The 18,401-nt window shown below is 40.1% G+C and overlaps 1 protein-coding gene across 5 annotated transcripts in view; it reads left to right on the plus strand.

The window, feature by feature from the left end:
* The window catches only part of ndrg4 (NDRG family member 4), a 68,156-nt gene that overhangs the window by 44,564 nt on the left and 5,191 nt on the right, over positions 1–18,401 (plus strand). For 3 of the 5 annotated variants that reach the window (XM_080876701.1, XM_080876702.1, XM_080876703.1), the window contains 10 exons: positions 8,427–8,532; positions 11,124–11,244; positions 11,884–11,946; positions 12,361–12,421; positions 12,513–12,599; positions 12,705–12,761; positions 13,326–13,429; positions 13,560–13,616; positions 13,990–14,041; positions 17,940–17,987. In XM_080876701.1, coding sequence (XP_080732827.1) covers positions 8,427–8,532; positions 11,124–11,244; positions 11,884–11,946; positions 12,361–12,421; positions 12,513–12,599; positions 12,705–12,761; positions 13,326–13,429; positions 13,560–13,616; positions 13,990–14,041; positions 17,940–17,987 — 756 coding nt within the window. Of the gene's footprint in view, positions 1–5,671; positions 5,860–8,426; positions 8,533–11,123; positions 11,245–11,883; positions 11,947–12,360; positions 12,422–12,512; positions 12,600–12,704; positions 12,762–13,325; positions 13,430–13,559; positions 13,617–13,989; positions 14,042–17,939; positions 17,988–18,401 lie in introns of those variants that run through there. The other 2 variants (XM_080876704.1, XM_080876705.1) reach the window with 1 other exon arrangement.

Raw genomic sequence — 18,401 nt, forward strand, 5'->3', positions numbered from 1 at the left:
ATGGCCAGTGCAATAGCTCAGTAGTTAGCACTAGGTTTGAATGCAGGCCAGAGTGGGACCCTTCTGTGTGTGTTCTCTATATACTGGCACTGATTAATTCTCCCTGGACCAAGGCTTGCAGGTTGGAGTTGGTCCCCTGACACCTTATGATAGCTGCTAATTGCTCCTAATTCAGTAAATGAGTTTCCATATGGGGATCAGCAAAGAATATCTTATCCTCCTTCAACTCAGCCTGCTTCCTTGTGCAACCTTTGCTCTTAAATATTTGTGTCATTGGTGCTGACTTGGTTTAGCTGAGTAGTTTAGCTCTTAAAATGTGGCCTTGAATATATAAGTTACATTTTGGCTACTTGGTACATAGAACACAGAGCTGACCATAAAGAGGCATCACAGTGTCACAAACATCAAGTAAACAAATGTCTTTTATTTGCAACATATAGAATAACTGCTGTTATCTAAATTTGCACATTTTATGACCTGCATCACATTTGAAGTATTATCATTCCCGGAACGTTTAATTAAACTTTTATTTATACATGTAGTCCCATTGAGACTCAGAGAATACACATTAAAACACAGGAGGGAAGCAAAAGCTAGAATTACAACAGAGCCAACAATAAATCAATAAAACAAACTCACAACGAGGGCTTTTCACAGCAAAAACGACTTTGTCATCAACTTGACTATGAGTTGCTGGGCCATGATTTTTAACTGGACCCAGCTAATTAGCTAATAACACCTGAATAAACCTTCATGAACTGTTACATAATCTGGTGAATAAGCCTTGAGTGGAGCTTCACACTTCACCTCTGCTGGTTTATTTTAATCAAACGTGTGCTGAGCGTCAGACGTTTCACAGAACACGTCTGCTTTACACTTCCACCTGATGCTTCAGATGATAACGCTGCATTTTAAAGGTTTCTGCCTCACTTATAAAAGTCATTCTTTTCCACGTGATGTGCGATTTCTGTGAAAGTCTGTGTACGATGGGTAGGGTAGGGAAAGTTTTTACTACTTCCTCCATGATCCATCGTGATTGCTCAACTGATAAAGGAGCTCTCACACAGCTTTCTAGTGGTGACACAAAGTACGTCATTATTTTTAAAACATCAGCATTGATACTGGACTGTATGAACATGTGTGTGATCTAAAGATGAAAATGATTTTTAAAGGACTTTACAGTTTGTTATAAAACAGTTTGACTTCAACAAAAATATGAGTGACAGAATTCAGCATCTAAGATCAAAAGGAAAGCCCCGAAGTAGAGCAAGCCAGGAAAGGCCTCGACCCACTACACGCAGTAGATGTGGGGCAGAAAAACTTGTTGCAGTTCTTTGGCATCTCGTTTTGTGGTTTAGTGTTTTTGTGGTCTGTTTGGATCCTTGTCGGTTCACGTTTTAACTGTTTAAAGTCATTTTATGGCTGCTTTTGTGCTGTTGTTGGGTTTCTTTTTGTGTTTTTTTGTAGTAGTTTTGCATCCCTTTGCGATTTGTTTGCATAATGCAAACGATCTGCATTATATTGTTTAATTACAGCGCTCATTAATGTAATGGAGGCACATAGTGGCAGCTGATGGGCTGACTCTAATTACAAAACCCCAAGTCTTTCACATTCACAGCTCTGACTGCAGAAACACTGCTAATACACATGTTGTTTTAAATAAGCTTAGTTAATTATTCCCTGAGTAAAAGGAGCTTAAAAGCTTTATTTAAACAGGCTGTCGCAGTGAGATCTTTTTTTTCTCAAGCGATAACTGTGCACGGTTTCACAAAAGACAAAATATACAGATGTTCAGAACTTCTTGCGCCTCTTCTTGTTCTTTGTGCTGCTCCCTTTAGGGGACAGGACTGTCTCACCAACCCTCTGCTTCTCACTACATTTATCAATCTTATCTGTCATCTTCCTCTTTTCCTCCTGCCTGGCAGCTCTGTATTCACTGTCCAATATATCCACTATCCCTCCACTGCAAATGCCCAAAACAGTTTAAAGCATCTAATATCCAAGTGAAATAAAATAATGTTGCTTCAATCTGTTTATACGCAGCAAACATTTGAACTCCTTTTCTCCAGTTTCAGAGTGAACATGTTAAGAGGTACAGCTAGTATTACTGAATCCTTAGAGTTAGCTGTAACTTTTGATAGAAGACTCAGAGACACATATTTGTGGTTTTGCCTTATAGAATTCAGCATCTCCGTGCTGGGGAAATAGGTTTTGCAGCTGTTTGAGCTACTGTATTTTAATATAACCAGTGATCAGCAGTAACCCAGGAATCTACAGCCATAAATAAACACCATCTCTTCATCAACAGTTCTAATTTTACGATCGTAAGGTGTTTGGAGATGGACGATGAGCTAAAAAAATCTCTGCTGAATTTGTGAAAATGTGCAGTTGGTTTGATCAGAGTATCGAACAAAGCTTTGCCGGATGAGAGATTCCTGAAATGTGCCAAAAGCAGACTTTAGAATTGTAGGGAAGAGTCACTGGGATTTAAATTACTGTCATTTATGTACAAATGCAGATTATGGTTTTAATAGTAAACAAAATATCAGCGGGCATCTACTCCTTTTTGTCCAAGAAACAATTACAGTGCGTAGGCTGCTGTGAAATCACAATGTGCCATTTTTATTTTTGCACACAAACTAACAGTGGACACTGCGTCTGTAGTCACACAGTAAAGCTGCTCGTATTAAAGGGACGGAAATTTCAAAACGTTATTTTGGTCTATCGGGCTACGGTGTGAATAAGCTGTTGTTCTCTTTACAAATAAAAGATTGCATCATAAAAATTCTTCTAGCTGTTGGTAAAAGGAACATTTTCTTCCAGAGGACTGAGGTTTAATCCCAGTTGGTAACATTTTCTTTCTGTTCCCTTTGAGGCTTTTTTCATGTTCACTCACTCTTTGGTTAGGTCGAGGTACTAAAAGTAAGTGTACAAAAACATCATGATTTATATGTTTTGTATTAAAAAAATTTTTTTTCTTTTCCTCTAAAGCTGGCAGACTGATTGACTGTAGACCTAATATAGGCGTATAAGAACTGACTGGGTTAAAATTTACATTCATCACATGATGTGAAAACATCAGTTTATTGTGAAATTTTTGGTAGAAATGCTCATAGACATTCAGATGATTATAGATCAGCACCAAATTTAAATTATGATCTGAAAAAAGACGTGAGGAATCAGAATAGTTGTGCTTGCGTGGGCCTACGAATTGCTGCTGAGATAAAAATGTTTGACATTTAATGAGCAACATATTGTATTTCATTCCTGCGTTTGAATCCGTTTCTGCGTTGATTTTCCCATTGCTGCTCCTCGAAAGCTTGATGGCAGAGACTGTATGTTTAACGCAGACAGCATGATGCAGACTCAGCAGGGAGAGAGTTAATCTCCAGCAGGAAGGGAAAGGGGGGACAAAGTAAAAGAGAAAGGATGGGAAAGCAAAGAGTGGTGTTTACAGTTACTAAGTCAGCATGTCGAGCGCTCTCTCTCAACAGGAAAGGGGGATAGAGTGGGAAAGAAAAGAAGGCAGAAAGGGAGAGGAAAGAGGGAGAACTGAGAGACAGGACTAAATGCAGGGCTGCTAAATGAGAGCGCAGAGAGAAGAGGGGGAGGGTCTGCAGCCAGCTCGATAGTCACTCAGACACCATCCCAGCCATGAGAACATGCACGTATCCCTCGCTCTCTCCACCTTAGCATGCTTCCCTCAAAATAGAGAAATACAGCAACTGTACACAGTATTATTCATTAAAGATAAAGACTGATAACACCAACGATCCTGTTACAGAGCAATACCCTGCAGGGAAACATCAGGTACTAACATTCATGTGGATGTGACTTCGACACGTACCACACGTACTTCAGCAATGTTGCTGAGCATGCACGATTCCATCTATAACAAAAGCTACTCTGAGCTCCGGCAAGCTCTCACAGCAGGACACCACACTTCATCCACAGAGACCTAAAACTGCAGCTCGCAGGATCCAAATATTCTGCTGACAGTGTCCCAGGGCCAGACAGCACAGGACACCCTCAGAGAGTCTTTGTCCATGACCCAAATCTGCCACACCATGCTGGGCAGATGGCTGTATTATTGTAGCTGAGTTTTATGATACACAAGCACACGATTACAGTATCAATACTGTTGTGCATTGAGTTTAAACTCAGTGTACCTTAATTTATTGTGCTTAAAAACAACCCAGGCCTATGTCTCTGCCCTCAGATCATCACCCTGTCCCAGCTGTATGCCCCATCATAAAGTGAGGGAAACAATTATTTTGTTCTCTGCTGAATTTGTAAATTTGCTCACTTACAAATAATTTTTTATTGTAGTTTCAATTTAATTGACAGAGATAGAATATCAACAAAAACTCCAGAAAAGCACATCAAATAAAAGCTATAAACTGATTTGTTTACAATTAAATGAGTATTTGATCCCCAAGGAAAACATGACTTAGTACTTGGTGAAGAAACCCTTGTTGGCGAGCACAGCAGCCACCAGGTCCGCACACGTCTCGTTCCTTGGCTGCCGCTTGCTAACTTGAAGCTTCAGCTGCCTCCACAGATTTTCTATAGCAAAATGCAATGACCATGAAAATCAGAGTCTCTTTATTTCTTAGTGGTGAGCAAGCTTACAAATTCAGCAGGGCATTAAATAAATATTTCTCCTACTGTAGCTGCACGGTGTCTGATAGTGATGGCGAGTCTTGCTTGACCCCCACAGAAAAATGTTGTTGTTGACCAGAGAAATGAAGGTGGAGGGAAAACACAGGTGCTCACCTTACTTTTTGCTGCCAGCTTTGAGTGAGGACGTCTTACAGTCTTTTAGATGTTAAGCAAGCTTTGTATGTGGCGCCCTCTCTTGGGATACTTTAATTTTCTTATCTATTCCCATCATGTTGCTTTTTTGTGCTATGCTACTTTATCCTGCTGATGTATATCATCTGCAACACACGCTGAGGTGTTGCCACTGATTGCTCGCTGTACTCTGTGTACATTGTCTTTACCAGTTCAATACCTGTCAGTACCTAAATGTCTGACCTCTTTGGCTTCATGTGGCTCACTCACCACTCATTCTTTGGCCCATGTGACTCCTTTGCTGTAAACCTCTGTCTAGTTAAATGCTCCTCGCTGGTACTTAACTTCCAGGAATGCAAACATACACTGAGTTTTGCTTGTTGCTTGCCCCAAAGGTTGGTGTCTGAAGCTCAGATTAAACATGAACAAAGTCTCACATACTCAGCTATACTCAGCTCAATCAGGTACAAGTAATCTCTGTGAGTCAAAAGCTCAGTTTTCTCCTTTTGGCTTTTTATGATATCCTTTAACTGCATAATAATCAATCTCATCACCACATTAAATGCCATGTCCAGTCTGGCACACAGTAAAGGCTTTTAACAAAACGTTTTCTATAATTCATGAAGAGGAAAAGGCTCAAAGGTAACTGGTTGCTGAGAAAAACAGCAAAGCAAAACAAGATCAAAAGTAGAGCAGTGGTGCTGATGCGAGAGCCACAGAAGACTCACAGGCCAGCGGACCAATCCAGGGGAGGGGAGGCAGCACGGTGAGCCAATTGTCTCCGGCCTGCCTCGGGTGCCTGCAGAATGTCAGAGAGAGAGAGTGGGAGTGGGGAGGGCGGCTCCAGCTCCTTGTTTAAGAGCGTGGCTGGGAGCGCAGCAAAGCAGACAAAGACTCTGCAGCATCCACTAGCCAACCCTTCGTCCTGCAGACCACCCTCACCAGGACCTAGTCCCGTAACACAGGAGAGGTCTGGCTGCTCGCTTGCCTGTCTGCACCCTCCTCTTCTTCTTCATCAGCTGAGCGTAGACTTGAGAGGGAGCCATGCCTGAGTGTTGGGACGGGGTGAGTGACTGATCAGGACCAATCCTGAGTGTCATCAACACCACAAACACTGCTTTTCCTGCTCTTTGCCAGTTCATTTTGTGATGCTTCTGTTTATTCTGAATCATATAGAACGCAGGTGTTGCTGCAGGAGATAAAAGCAGCGTGTTTTCTGTGTACTGCTGTGTGCTGCTGTTTTGTATTCAGCTGAAACTGCAGCGTCAGTGTCAGTTGATGGGCTGCTCTGACTCTGGCCCACTGACACACTTAAGCGCACTAACACAGATTCTGTGCAATGCTCTGATGCGCATACCTCTGCAGACGAGGGCGTGTGGGGCAAGTGTTAATCCTTCTGCAGTGTCATTTATGCAACCTTGAAGCAGACGAGTAAGGTTGGTGCATACTTGGGATGAGATGATGAGATGAGATAGCCTTTATTTGTCAGTTGCAGGTCTTTTGCCCACAACCGAGATGACAGACCTTGCCGACCGTACATACAATACACAAACATCACATTGGGGAGACAGGTCAGGCTAGGCAGCCTTCTCTTTCTGTTCACCTAGTTTTGTAATACAAACGAAATAACATAATTCGCTTTTGTCATGTTGCTGCACAGACGGTTATTGTTGGAAGCTTGGATTCTCTCTTAAAGATATCGCAATTATCTGAGGAGCTCATGTGTCTGTGTAATGTCACTACAACAGACTGCAAACAAAGCCTCTGATGCAGTAACTGCCTCAAATTAGAATGCTGATTGCAGATAACACTGATGTTAACGCTGAAATAATAGAGAGATAATCCGGCCGGATTAACTCCTAGCTGTTGGCTGCATGACTATTTGCTGCTAGAAGAGAGGATTATGTGGAATTTTGTCACTTGGCTGCATCCGTGGCACTGCTGTATTTCTGCACTGTGAGTCATTTGGGAGTTATTTAAATAACTCCACAATGATTGTGTGTTATTTTAGAAGAAGCAGGCAGGGCGTCGGAGATGCTGCAGATTGACAGCAGCAGGCTGACAGAGAATTTAAGGCAGTTGTTTCTCTGCATCTGAACAGTTTAAGGTGTGAACGGATGCTGAGGGGAGGACAGTAATGGCAGCCTGTCAGCGTGTGTTTGCTTCAGAGTGGAAAATATAGACCAGAGTGGGAGCAGCATCAATAAAGGCTTCAGTGCAGTTTACCGCCTGAACCTGGCATAATAATCCCAAAGCATCACTCTGCTGTGTGAAGAGTGTGTGTGTGTGTGTGTATTAGTTGCGCAGTTGATGGTTTCTCATTTTTCCTGCCTCCATTTTGAGTTTGGCTTTTTGTGGTCAGCAGATGCTGACAAAATGTGGGTCATAACTCGACACATTTGCACACATAAGTTATTTGATGATGTCACATCGGTAAAAAACACAGGACTCATATTCTCTGAAATATGATTTTTTTTTCCATATTTGCATATTTGGAGCTTTTAAATTGCCAAGGATTTTATACTAAGCATTCGTGCGAGTCTTTTTGCATACAAATAACGATTATTGTTTATTATTAATAACAACAATAATAAAAGAGCATCTCTAGTAGATTCTGCATTATTTCGATGTAAGTCGGGATGCGCAGATATACATCAGCATCGGCTCAAGGTGTTTATTTATATGACATATTATTTTTCCCTCGAGGTAAACATATCAACATTCCAACAAAAATATAAATGCAAACAATAAAGCTAACATAGATCAGCCCAAATCACAGATATGGATCGCTAATATTCATCTGTCATGTTTCTTATTCTGAATGTGAAACAGAGAGTTTGACAGTTTATTTTTAAACATTGTTTTCTGCCAAAATAAAATAAACATATAGAAAAAAATATCAGCATTTACTCTTTTTAAGCATCAGTTTCTGTTTCTGTATTAGCAGTGGTTTTATTTTAAAGTGTTACCAAAGGTGTACAAAGGTTATGAAGATTAGCTTAACCCTCATCAGAAGTGACAGTTTCCAGTTTAGAGACCGTTGAGCTGTTTTCAGAGTTGGAGCCTCAAACTCACAAGAACCACACATGGTGTCTCCCACTGGTGTAAGACTGGATGACAGTTTGTCAGTCAGTCCAAAGGGTGTCATGACTTTTACTGAAAGTCTCCACACAATTTGCAGCTGAATTATTTTAGTTGTTTTTGCAATTTCTAAACAGTAGTTAGCCACTGATACTGAAATTGTTTTCATATTTCATATTCCTGCTTTTTAAAATAGTCCATCAGAGTCTGGACTCTAGACCTTGAAAGCCACTGACTGTTGAATTATTTAAAACACGACCTTCTAAGTAAATTAACGTCCAATAGATCATCTGTAGGATTATCCACTAATTATCGCTGCACTTGCTTCTGTCATGGAAGATTAATGAGGAGCGTAGTGTGAACTGGCTGTTAATGAGAAAAGAGCAAGTTCAACAAAAAGAAGGTGAAATTATGAGTGTTTAATGTGTGCTGGCGCACAAAGGGAAACTCTTGCGATAACGGATTAATGAGGACATCTGCACCCTCGAAGGAGTTGTTTGGCGACTATGTGCGAACCACCAGGTAAATGTCTGCTTTTGTGTATTTCACAGGAACATGATGTTGAGACCCCTTATGGGATGCTGCATGTGGTGATCCGAGGGGCGCCCAAGGGAAACAAGCCCGCTATCCTCACCTACCACGATGTGGGACTGAACCGTGAGTATTGTGTTGGTGTCTTAACAGATGCTCCTGTTTCTGCACTTATCAAAGGTGATAATTGGCTTTCTACCTTTACTTTGCACGCTCACACACACATACACACACAAACACACACTTTTTCAGCCTGAGTCACATTTAAAAGAAGCACGTGTATTGGATTAGATTTTTATTAATTAATTTCTTTAAAAAAATTATTAAAGAAATCAGCTTGATATAAACTGAATGTGTCCCATTCAAGAAAATGTCTTTTGACCAGATTACATGAAATGAACATTTTACGTTGTAATCAATGACTTAGAGTCAGCAGTTTGGGGCATGTATACTATTTCAGTGGTGGACGGTCATCGTAACCATGGTCAAATATTTGTGAATCATGCTGACAGTTTTTTATAGTCTTGGCTCTCCATGATGTCAGCTCTCGCCATGAACACAGGAGAAGCCCACAACTAATGTTCAAACCTGCTGTTTACAAGAACCAGCCAATCAGAAGAAACTTGGCATGAACATGAAAGTGTCTCTGTGTTTCTGACAGACGATGTACTGAGTCACTGCACCAGAGTCCAGTACAACATAATTAAGGATTAATTTGAAGAGGGACTCATTCAAAGCTCCTTCAGTCATTTCCAATCACCAATATAAAGGTTTCCTCTAAAACTAGCACAGCAAAGACTTCATCTTCTCACAGAAACAAATAAAAACCATTAAATTACTTAAAAAGCTGTGTGCATTTGGTGCTTGACAAGATTAATTATCTTTGACAAGAAAATATGTTGTCATCATTAGATAACATATCATCGCGACTTGATTTTCATTCCATGCACCAAGAGCTGGATGCTGTCATGACACTCCCATCATTGAGCAAAGGCACTGCTGCACTTAATTTAATTTAATGAGGCATATACATAGGTGGGGTAAAAATAAAAACAATGAAAAAAACCAAAGCATTTGTCTTAAATTGAGATGCTGAGAGGCATCGATGAAATGTAGGTCAGAAAAACATGGACATCCTGCAGAGGGAGGCGAGGCGGCGCCAGCGGCACTGCGGTGCTGCTTTGATGGGTGGAGGTGGGATAAGGAGGGTGGGGTGAATTAGGATGGTATGAGAGGAAGCGGAGGTGATATATGTATGACTGCAAATATCTGACTACATTTTTCTGCATCAGTCTGTCTCAGGTGGTGAAAAAAACCCACGTAAATCCACTCACTCCAGAAAAAAGTACACACAAATATTATGCATATAGAAAATGTTCTGCTGCTGCAGCAGAACCACAGGGCTATTAGTATTCACAGCTAGTCACTAAATCAGTTGACTGCAGCACACAATCACATAGGATGGAGCAAGAGCGAGGGATGAAAGGAGTCACAGTAAAAAATAGAAAGCATAAAGAAAAATTGGTGGGGGGCTTATTGTTCCATTAAAATGACTCCCAATCAGCAGATGGCACAGCAATCTGCCAGTTCCCTCTATTAAAAACACAGATCAAGAGAGAACAAGAGAACAGGAGGGGGCTGGGAAAAAATAGAAAGTGAAATAAAGATAAAGAGATTAGGAGTGCAGCAAAAAGAGAGAGAGGCCGAGGGAGAGAAGGGCTCATTTAAGAAGTAGAAATCAGGTCACGGAGTAGAAATTGTTAGGAAAGAAAACAAAGTGTGCATCTAATTGTACAGGATGCAGGGCATGGGAAATAAAAGGAGAGGAAGAACGAGAGGCAGATAAAGAAAGTACAGAGGGAGAAAGTAGGTCACGGAGTCAGTAGGAGTATAATGTGAAAGAGCTGAGCGGTGATTCAGCGTGTTGGTGATGAGAAACTTCTCACGTCAGTGGTCACGTAGCATTCATATTATTGCCCGCAAGCCGGCACTGCGGCAAAGTCAGAGCGTCCAGCTCCCCTCCCCTGATTTTCATCTCTAGCCTAGTTGTCTTGTTAATTGGTCAGTTTAATTAGCATTGCTCAGGCAGAGCCCAAGGAGGAAACAATGTTGCTGCATGGCTTCACTGAGTCTGACACACATGAGCAGAAAATAGGCCAACTGCAGAGCCGGTGGGAGGAGGGCATAAGAGAACTGACATCTTTTATACATGAAGCTATTTCAGAATTTAATGTTCTCTGTGGTGGTTCAGGAAATAGAGCTCTACAGTGAGGGAAATCCTCCGTGACCCTGGAAATAAATCAGACATTCCTTCCAAGAAAAGAATATGGATCCTCTCTTTTTTGTGCAATGAATGTCCCACTACTGCATATGCAGCATCTCCACGCAGCCCTTGGCTATTCTCACTGTTTTCTCATCACCAAGCATCAGTGACATTTGAAGATCATTTTCAGACCATTTTGTAAAGTGTAAAAACCACATTAAAATAAAGAAATTCATCAGTTCAGTTAGAAACAAAGGTGAATAAAAGCTGTGTGTCAGATTTGCTAGAAGGAGACTTTGCCTTTCCTTGCTGGCAGAGGATGAGCTGCACAGATGGCCACCTTCAAGATCCTCTCAGAGTGTGGTGCACATTCAATGTGATCACGTTCCTCTGCTCCCAGCCCTCCGTCCTCTCACCCCGTGCTACCTCTGCTTATTTCCTCACTCTCCTACAGACAAGCTGTGCTTCAACACTTTCTTCAGTAATGAAGACATGCAGGAGATCACCAAGCATTTTGTGGTGTGCCACGTCGATGCCCCGGGACAGCAGACTGGAGCATCACAGTTCCCACAAGGGTACAAAAAACACATCTAATGAATGGAGAATTATTTATTCTTCCCTGATTAATTATCTCGTGTTTAGTGGAGTCATTTACAAACTGAGAAGTTGTATAGGTTTTTATGCCTTAAATCATTAATTGAATTAATTTCTTAAATTGTGATATTCCCTTTATTGATTATACTATAGAATAATTTTATTATCTAGTTTTATTGTATTTATTTATGGGGGTGTAATGGTTTTACATTTGAAAAGTCTTATTATGAGCTGGTCAGTCCAAAAATTATTATTATTCAAACTTGTGATTCCTATTAAGCAGTTTCCTTAATAGGAATCACAACAAACAGAAAGACAAAAAGGGTAATTTCATTCATCAATGGTCATCAATGATAGTGCATAATCTGTTTAAACATGAGTGCAGATAGTGCCATTATCTAGAACCATTAACTGAGGGGAACAGAGACGTCACTGAACCGTCCAGATCCTGCACATAGAACTCTATATAATTACTTTCACTTTAAACAGCGCCCATTTACACAGCATAACGGGTGGTTGACATTTGAAAGAAAAATGTTGGGAATAACTCATCTGAGTTCTGAATCTGATAGATTTTTAAATTGTTTCGAGTGAAATGAGTCATTACTTTCTCTCCATAGGTACCAGTACCCCACCATGGACCAGCTGGCTGGCATGCTGCCCACTGTTGTGGAGCACTTTGGGTGGGTGCTCTGTGCTTTGAATTTACAAAAATTCTGTATTTTTCTTGTATTTTCATGTTAAATTGTTCAAAATCAGAGAAAAATGTTTCTGCTCCCATTTGTGTTCTACACAAAATCACCTCACATGAAAACGAGTGTCATGCATTTTCAGTTCATTTAATGACAACTGTAGAAAATTAATTTATAGGACTAGAAAATATCAGATGTTGCCAGCTGGATATAATTTTAGTCTGAGCCTACAGTACCTTTCATGTCTGAGATATAGAACACTTGTTCTTTGCACGTATAAATTTCCCATCTGTGTGTCCTACAGTAGTTTTCTGTCATGTAGGCACTGCAGCAATACTTGTGGTATCCACACATATGAATTATTTAAACCATTGCATCCTTATTTGTCTCATTGATCTTGTTTAGATTCAAGAGCATCGTTGGAATCGGTGTTGGAGCTGGAGCTTATATTCTGGCCAAATTTGCTGTAAGTCAAAAGTTATTCATTGTTATTTATGAAACAACAATAGCATTTCCATTTAGGTGTGCAAAAAGATTCTATTGTCTTTTACGCTCAGCTGATCTTCCCTGAGCTGGTAGAGGGTTTGGTTCTGCTCAACATCGACCCCAATGGCAAGGGATGGATTGACTGGGCTGCTACCAAGGTACCTCTCCTATACTGTGTCCATCCATTAATCCATCCATTTTCACATTTATCAGCCTACGTATGCCTTTTATATTTCTCATTGCAATAACTCTGTTTCCCTTAGCTGTCAGGTCTGACCAGCGCTCTGCCGGATACGGTGCTGCCACATCTTTTCAGCCAGGTAAACTCACCTTTAAACATAATGTTGTTTAATTTCCAGTGTGCTTAAGTTTCTGAGGTCAAAGTCATTGCAGGTGAAAACCATAGAAACCTAACCCTAATCCAAACCCCATTAGAATATGAGATTTTTGCTCTCTTCAAAAACTGTTTATGCCAGGGAAAAAACATTGTAATTGTCCAAAAAAATTACAGTTACAGTTATTGTTCAAGCATGACGGGAAAACAGGAAGAAAATATGTTTACTGTAACTCTTTGAAGTTTAATAACAGGTTCCTCATTCTAAGAAGCAATTATGGTTTTCTTTGTTCCTTGATTGACAAAACTTTGGGGAACAATTTCATCATAACACTGAAAACAAACATCAAGTATTCGGATTACCAAAGGTACAGGTACGGTTAGGGTTTGCATTCAGCACCAGTTCAGTGGGGGCTAAACCTCACAGAGCAGCACAAAAAAACCCAAAAAAACAATTTTAATAAAGTAATTTTGTCATCATCCAATTCGACTGATTATTTATTCTTGTATAACTGCGAGTACTAGTGACCACAGCTGTATTTCTGTGCAGGAGGAGCTGGTGAGCAACACAGAGCTGGTGCAGAGCTACAGGCAGCAGATCAACAACAACATCAATCACTTCAACCTGCAGCTTTTCTGGAACATGTACAACAGGTGGAAGCTCAAACTCAGTGTATTTTTAAGTCATATAAATATATGTAATATGAATAATAAACGTAACAACAAACATAAACACGCAGCGTTTTTTTTTTTAAACTCGTCTATCTTGTCTTGCCCCTTTCAGTCGGAGGGACTTGGAGATGAACCGCAGTGGGACAGTGCTTAACGCCAAGACCCTGAAGTAAGTCTTCAGATGTGCCATCACAGCACAGTGTTATCTAAGGTTTAGTGGAGGTTAAAGCTTTTATTTTTGTTAATTTTGGACAGACTGACACACCACTGGAATCAGCTGACCAGCTGTTAGAATAATGAGTTTCTTGTGTTGAGTAAATACAGTCACATGATATTATAAACAGCTATAAAAGATTAGATAATATAATGTAAAAGATTCTCTTGTAAAAGGCATCTTCAAACATGTAGTCTGGACCCGACAGCAGAACAACAGACATATATTTAATCTGAGAGAGTTACGTGTGCTGTAAGTGATAATTAGCAAAATCATGTCAATGCTTAAAATTTTTAAGATGTTCACAAAGAATACTGATGGCCTCTAGGTGTCCTGTGATGTTGGTTGTTGGAGACAATGCGCCTGCAGAGGAAGGAGTGGTGAGTCATTGTTCTTTTTCTTTCTGTTTGTCTAAAGCCAGTTAAGACAAACAAAAAATCTTTCAGTTGGATTCATATTTTATATTCATTACTTGGATAGCTACACTGATCAAAATCTTCTCTTTCCTACTTGCAAAACATCAAAACTTTACATTTATTCCGACCAATGTTTCTGGCAATGTGACAAACATTAGTCTAGTTTACGCTCTTTTAGCTTCGCTTTTGGTCTCCACCAGCTCCTTAGAGAAAGATCTGGTTCTTTAGTTGCTAAATGCTCACGTGTTAATCACTAACTGTGTCTGTCTGATGCCACCAATAAGGCCACCATGAATGCACTAAAGCTCCATAAAAACAACTGTAATGCTTGACCAATGCATTCATCAGGGTATTTAACAAAAACTCTCTCCCTGTTTAGGTACCAAACATGATCCCGCACAGGTTTTATATTGGTCACACCCCAAATGGCCTTAAACCACTAGTACCAGAACCTCTACTCTGTTACCATTAAAGCACTTTAATAACAGCTGAATAAGTAGCTGAAACCCCTAAACGCTCATTAAAGCTGAAGATTCAGTGGATAAGTCTCTGCAGGTTTTAAACATTTCTCACTTAATGAACTTATCTTTGAGAAAATGTGCAGAGTGGGATCACTTAGGCTTGTATGACTATTTTGAGGGGACTTGGAATTAGTCTGTGACCTTTTTGTCTCATCATGTAGTAGCCGTGCTTCATCAGTTTCTTTTCGTCTTTATGTTGCTTCTATAAATTCCCCACAGAGCTGACTCAGTTTGTCAGAGTAAATAAAAATTAGCTTACCAGCAGACCCTCCCCTCCTTCTTCCTCCACCTGTTCTCACTCTGTTCAGTATTTTGTTCTCACTCTGTGCTCATTCGTGAATAAAGAAACAGGTCAGCCAGCAGAGACGTCTCTACAAGCCTCCTTCTCCCCTGCCTGTCTGCATTACTATAGGTGTACTATAGGTGTGTGTGTCTATTTGTGTACGTGTTCTCCAGAGGCCAGATGGCCTCGTTCTCGCTCTGGGGCTGTCTGAAGTGGCCCAGATATGTGTGCTTCTGCACCAGTTAATCTGCCGCCTGTTCAAATTGATATCAAATCACTCCATCCTCTGTGAGATGGAGAACGAGATGCAGGGAGAGTGATGTTGTTGTTATAAAACCTCTTGAAAAGATAGAAGGATGGAGAGATGGAAGCAGGGATGGAGGGAAGGGAAGCGAGGAAGTGAGAGATGTGAACAGAGGTTAATTTATTGGATGTGACAGATGGAGGTCATATTAATATTTCATATCTGCTGATATGACCAGCTGAGGCTGCTGAGTATGCTCCACTTACTTTACGCTTTTCTTTCTTCCTTTTTTTAAGCATAAATATACGGCACATTTTGTACATATTCTTATACATATTTCCCTTTACTTACTAATTTGCATGCTCCATCTGCCTGGCAATTTTGCAATAAAGGCAATAAAGGCTATTTCTATTCCATTCTATTCTGTTAATGCAGAGTGAGTGGAATATGGAGAGATGCATATTTATAAGAGTCACATTTGCATTTCCTGCAACTAATTTGCAACTGTTTTGTTGTAGCTGTGCAAATAATTTGTAATTGATATGCAGTTTTGTATCAGCAGATGAAGCTTGTCTAAAAAATTTTTTAAGAAAAATTCTTATTTTATTCAAAAAAGTGCAGATGTGCATTCATCTCACAGTTATACGTGTTTATTTTGTCAAGATTACCAAAAATGTATTTTTGGAATCTGTGTAAAGGATTAAAGATTAAATGCAGCAGAGAGCAAAAGCATGTTCTCGTTGGTTTCTGTGTGATGCCCTGAATGTGCTTTTGCATGTCCACATGTGAGCAGTTAGGCATCGTTTGTGTTTCTGTGCACATCTGTGTGTGCACACACTGCGGATGAATCTTATCCTGCTGGAGTGAGTCATCTCTGCAGCATACTGCAGTATCTGGGTCGTCTCCATATATGGACTATACATTCACCATCTCTGATAAAGTCCTGACACTGTTTATCTTGGAGTTGAAAGTTTTCCATCTATAGCAAGTGTTTCAGTGTGTGTTGAAAGCACGCCAGCACTCTATATGGGTTAGTAGTTTAAGGTGTGTCGTGTCTTTTTTAATTATAGCAAGCAGTTTCATTTGGCTTTATAGCTGTTGCTTGCTCACTGCAATTTGCATTTTTAGATCTTAGACTTGATTCTTGCACTGAAGTCTAAAATCAATAGAATTAGAATATCTTCATTAAGATAGGCCAACGGTGGATGTTAGTTATGAACTCACTGTCAGCTCACATTTCCCCAATCAACCTTTGAGTGTGTTCATATGTAAGGTTTGGCATAATATGGCCAATCACATGGACATGAACAACAGCAGAGCCCCAAAAAGAAAACCAAGCAATATAGCCAAACAGATCTGAGGAATTAAAAAATATAATCCAAGCTAAAAGTGACACAGTAAAACCCGTATGGAAGTCTCCGCAGCATATGCAGTATATTAGGCATAACTGGTTAAATGGTACATGACATGTACCCTTGTAAGAGATGAGAAGTTTAACTCTTTTCCCTTTGGATTAGGGGTAAGTTTGATAATATCTGTGTCACGGTTCACGAGGCGAGCCGTATGGAATTATTAAAGGACCCAAGATGCAGCACAACTGAGGTGAGGAAGCTTTATTAAAGGAGCGTGCTCAAACAAAGGCGAGGGTGGCAAAAACAGAACTGAGTAAAACCTAAACTGGGAAAACTAAGCATAGAAAACAAACCTGAAACCTAGAGACACATGGAGATGCAGGAGACATGGAGAGACAACCAGCGACAACAGAGGAAGACACGCAGACAAACCAGCAACTAACAGAGGCAGACAGGTTTAAATACAGAGAAGGATAACGAGGGAATGAGACACAGAAGGCGGGCACAGCTGGGAGTAATCAGACATGACGGGACAGGGGAAACGTAAACTGAACATACTGAGATCACACACGGACCTTCAAAGTAAAACAGGAAAAACACACACACACATGCAAAGACACAGACTCAGAGACTTGGGCTAAACACAGAGACCTGACTACACTAGAGGTAATACACAGGCAGGGATGACACCAAACAGAGGGAGCACAAACTAAACCCTGGGAAACTAAAACACAACAGTCATAATACATAAAACTATCAAAAGTAAAAGTACAAAAAGTCACCGACCCAGGACCATGACAATCCGTCACATTTGCTCAGTCAGAAGAGGGTGAGCTCTGCCTATACAGCTTACCTGTACAGGAAAAATCCAGAATCTGTTCTAATGGTCATCAAACCATGTTTTTATTGATTTATACTGAGGTTTCAAAACTCATCATAAAGGTACAGTGGAGGTCATCCAATGTCAACTTTATGGGGGAAAGAGTTAACTCTAAGAAGCCAGTGTTATCTTGTGTTGTCTTGTGTTATCTTGTTAATCTCTTTTAAGTGTTACTGTATTTGGTATGTGTGCAGAAAATTACATAGTTTGGGAAACATACTGATCATGGTGTCACCAATCTTGCTAGTGTGACTTTTGGCCCCCGGCTCTGTATTCTGCAACAATTTTTGACGTAACCAGTGAGGCCATGCAAACCACTACTATAAAAACAGTAGCTCACTTATTTTGCCTGAGAGTAAAGGAACGCCTTTCAACAATATATTTTTGTGTGTTATTACGTTTTTAGTAAAACACTCTGAATTTCCCTGTATCTAAATAAACGTGATTGTACTTGAATGTTATCTGTAAATGTGTGGACATTTATGTTATGTTGCCTGATGAAGTCATCAGAAAGCATGCAAAAAGATGTGATTGTTCTTGTTATCTGGCTTAGTCAGCTCAACCTGCTGTTTTGTCTTTAAGGTCGAGTGTAACTCCAAACTGGACCCGACCAACACCACCTTCCTGAAGGTAAACGTTTGCTCTCGTTTCACCTACTACTGCTGTAGATTCACTGAAGCAACATTTTAAAGTCAGACACACAAAGGAAAAGTAGACGTGTGATCATCAGCAATAAAACAACTTGTTTCAGTTTTCAGTAATTTTCTAAAAAGCTATTTTGACCCTTTTTACTTTAGTGTTGTGTTGTTCAAAGAAATATGTTTAATTTTGGTAAACATCCTAAATAGCTATTTCTTAATTACTCTACATTGGAAGTAATTCAGTGTGTAGAAGTTGAATAATAAATCTGAACACATTTATGAACATATTCACAAACAAGAAATACTGAACCCAAGCTTTAGAAATACTTGGGTCGATATATTCTGACAGAATGTTTCATAAAGAAGAAAATACAAGAAAAATAATAACATAGACATTGTTTAC

The sequence above is a fragment of the Rhamphochromis sp. 'chilingali' genome (genome assembly GCF_963969265.1).
Source record: "Rhamphochromis sp. 'chilingali' genome assembly, chromosome: 2".
NCBI lineage: Eukaryota > Metazoa > Chordata > Actinopteri > Cichliformes > Cichlidae > Rhamphochromis > Rhamphochromis sp. 'chilingali'.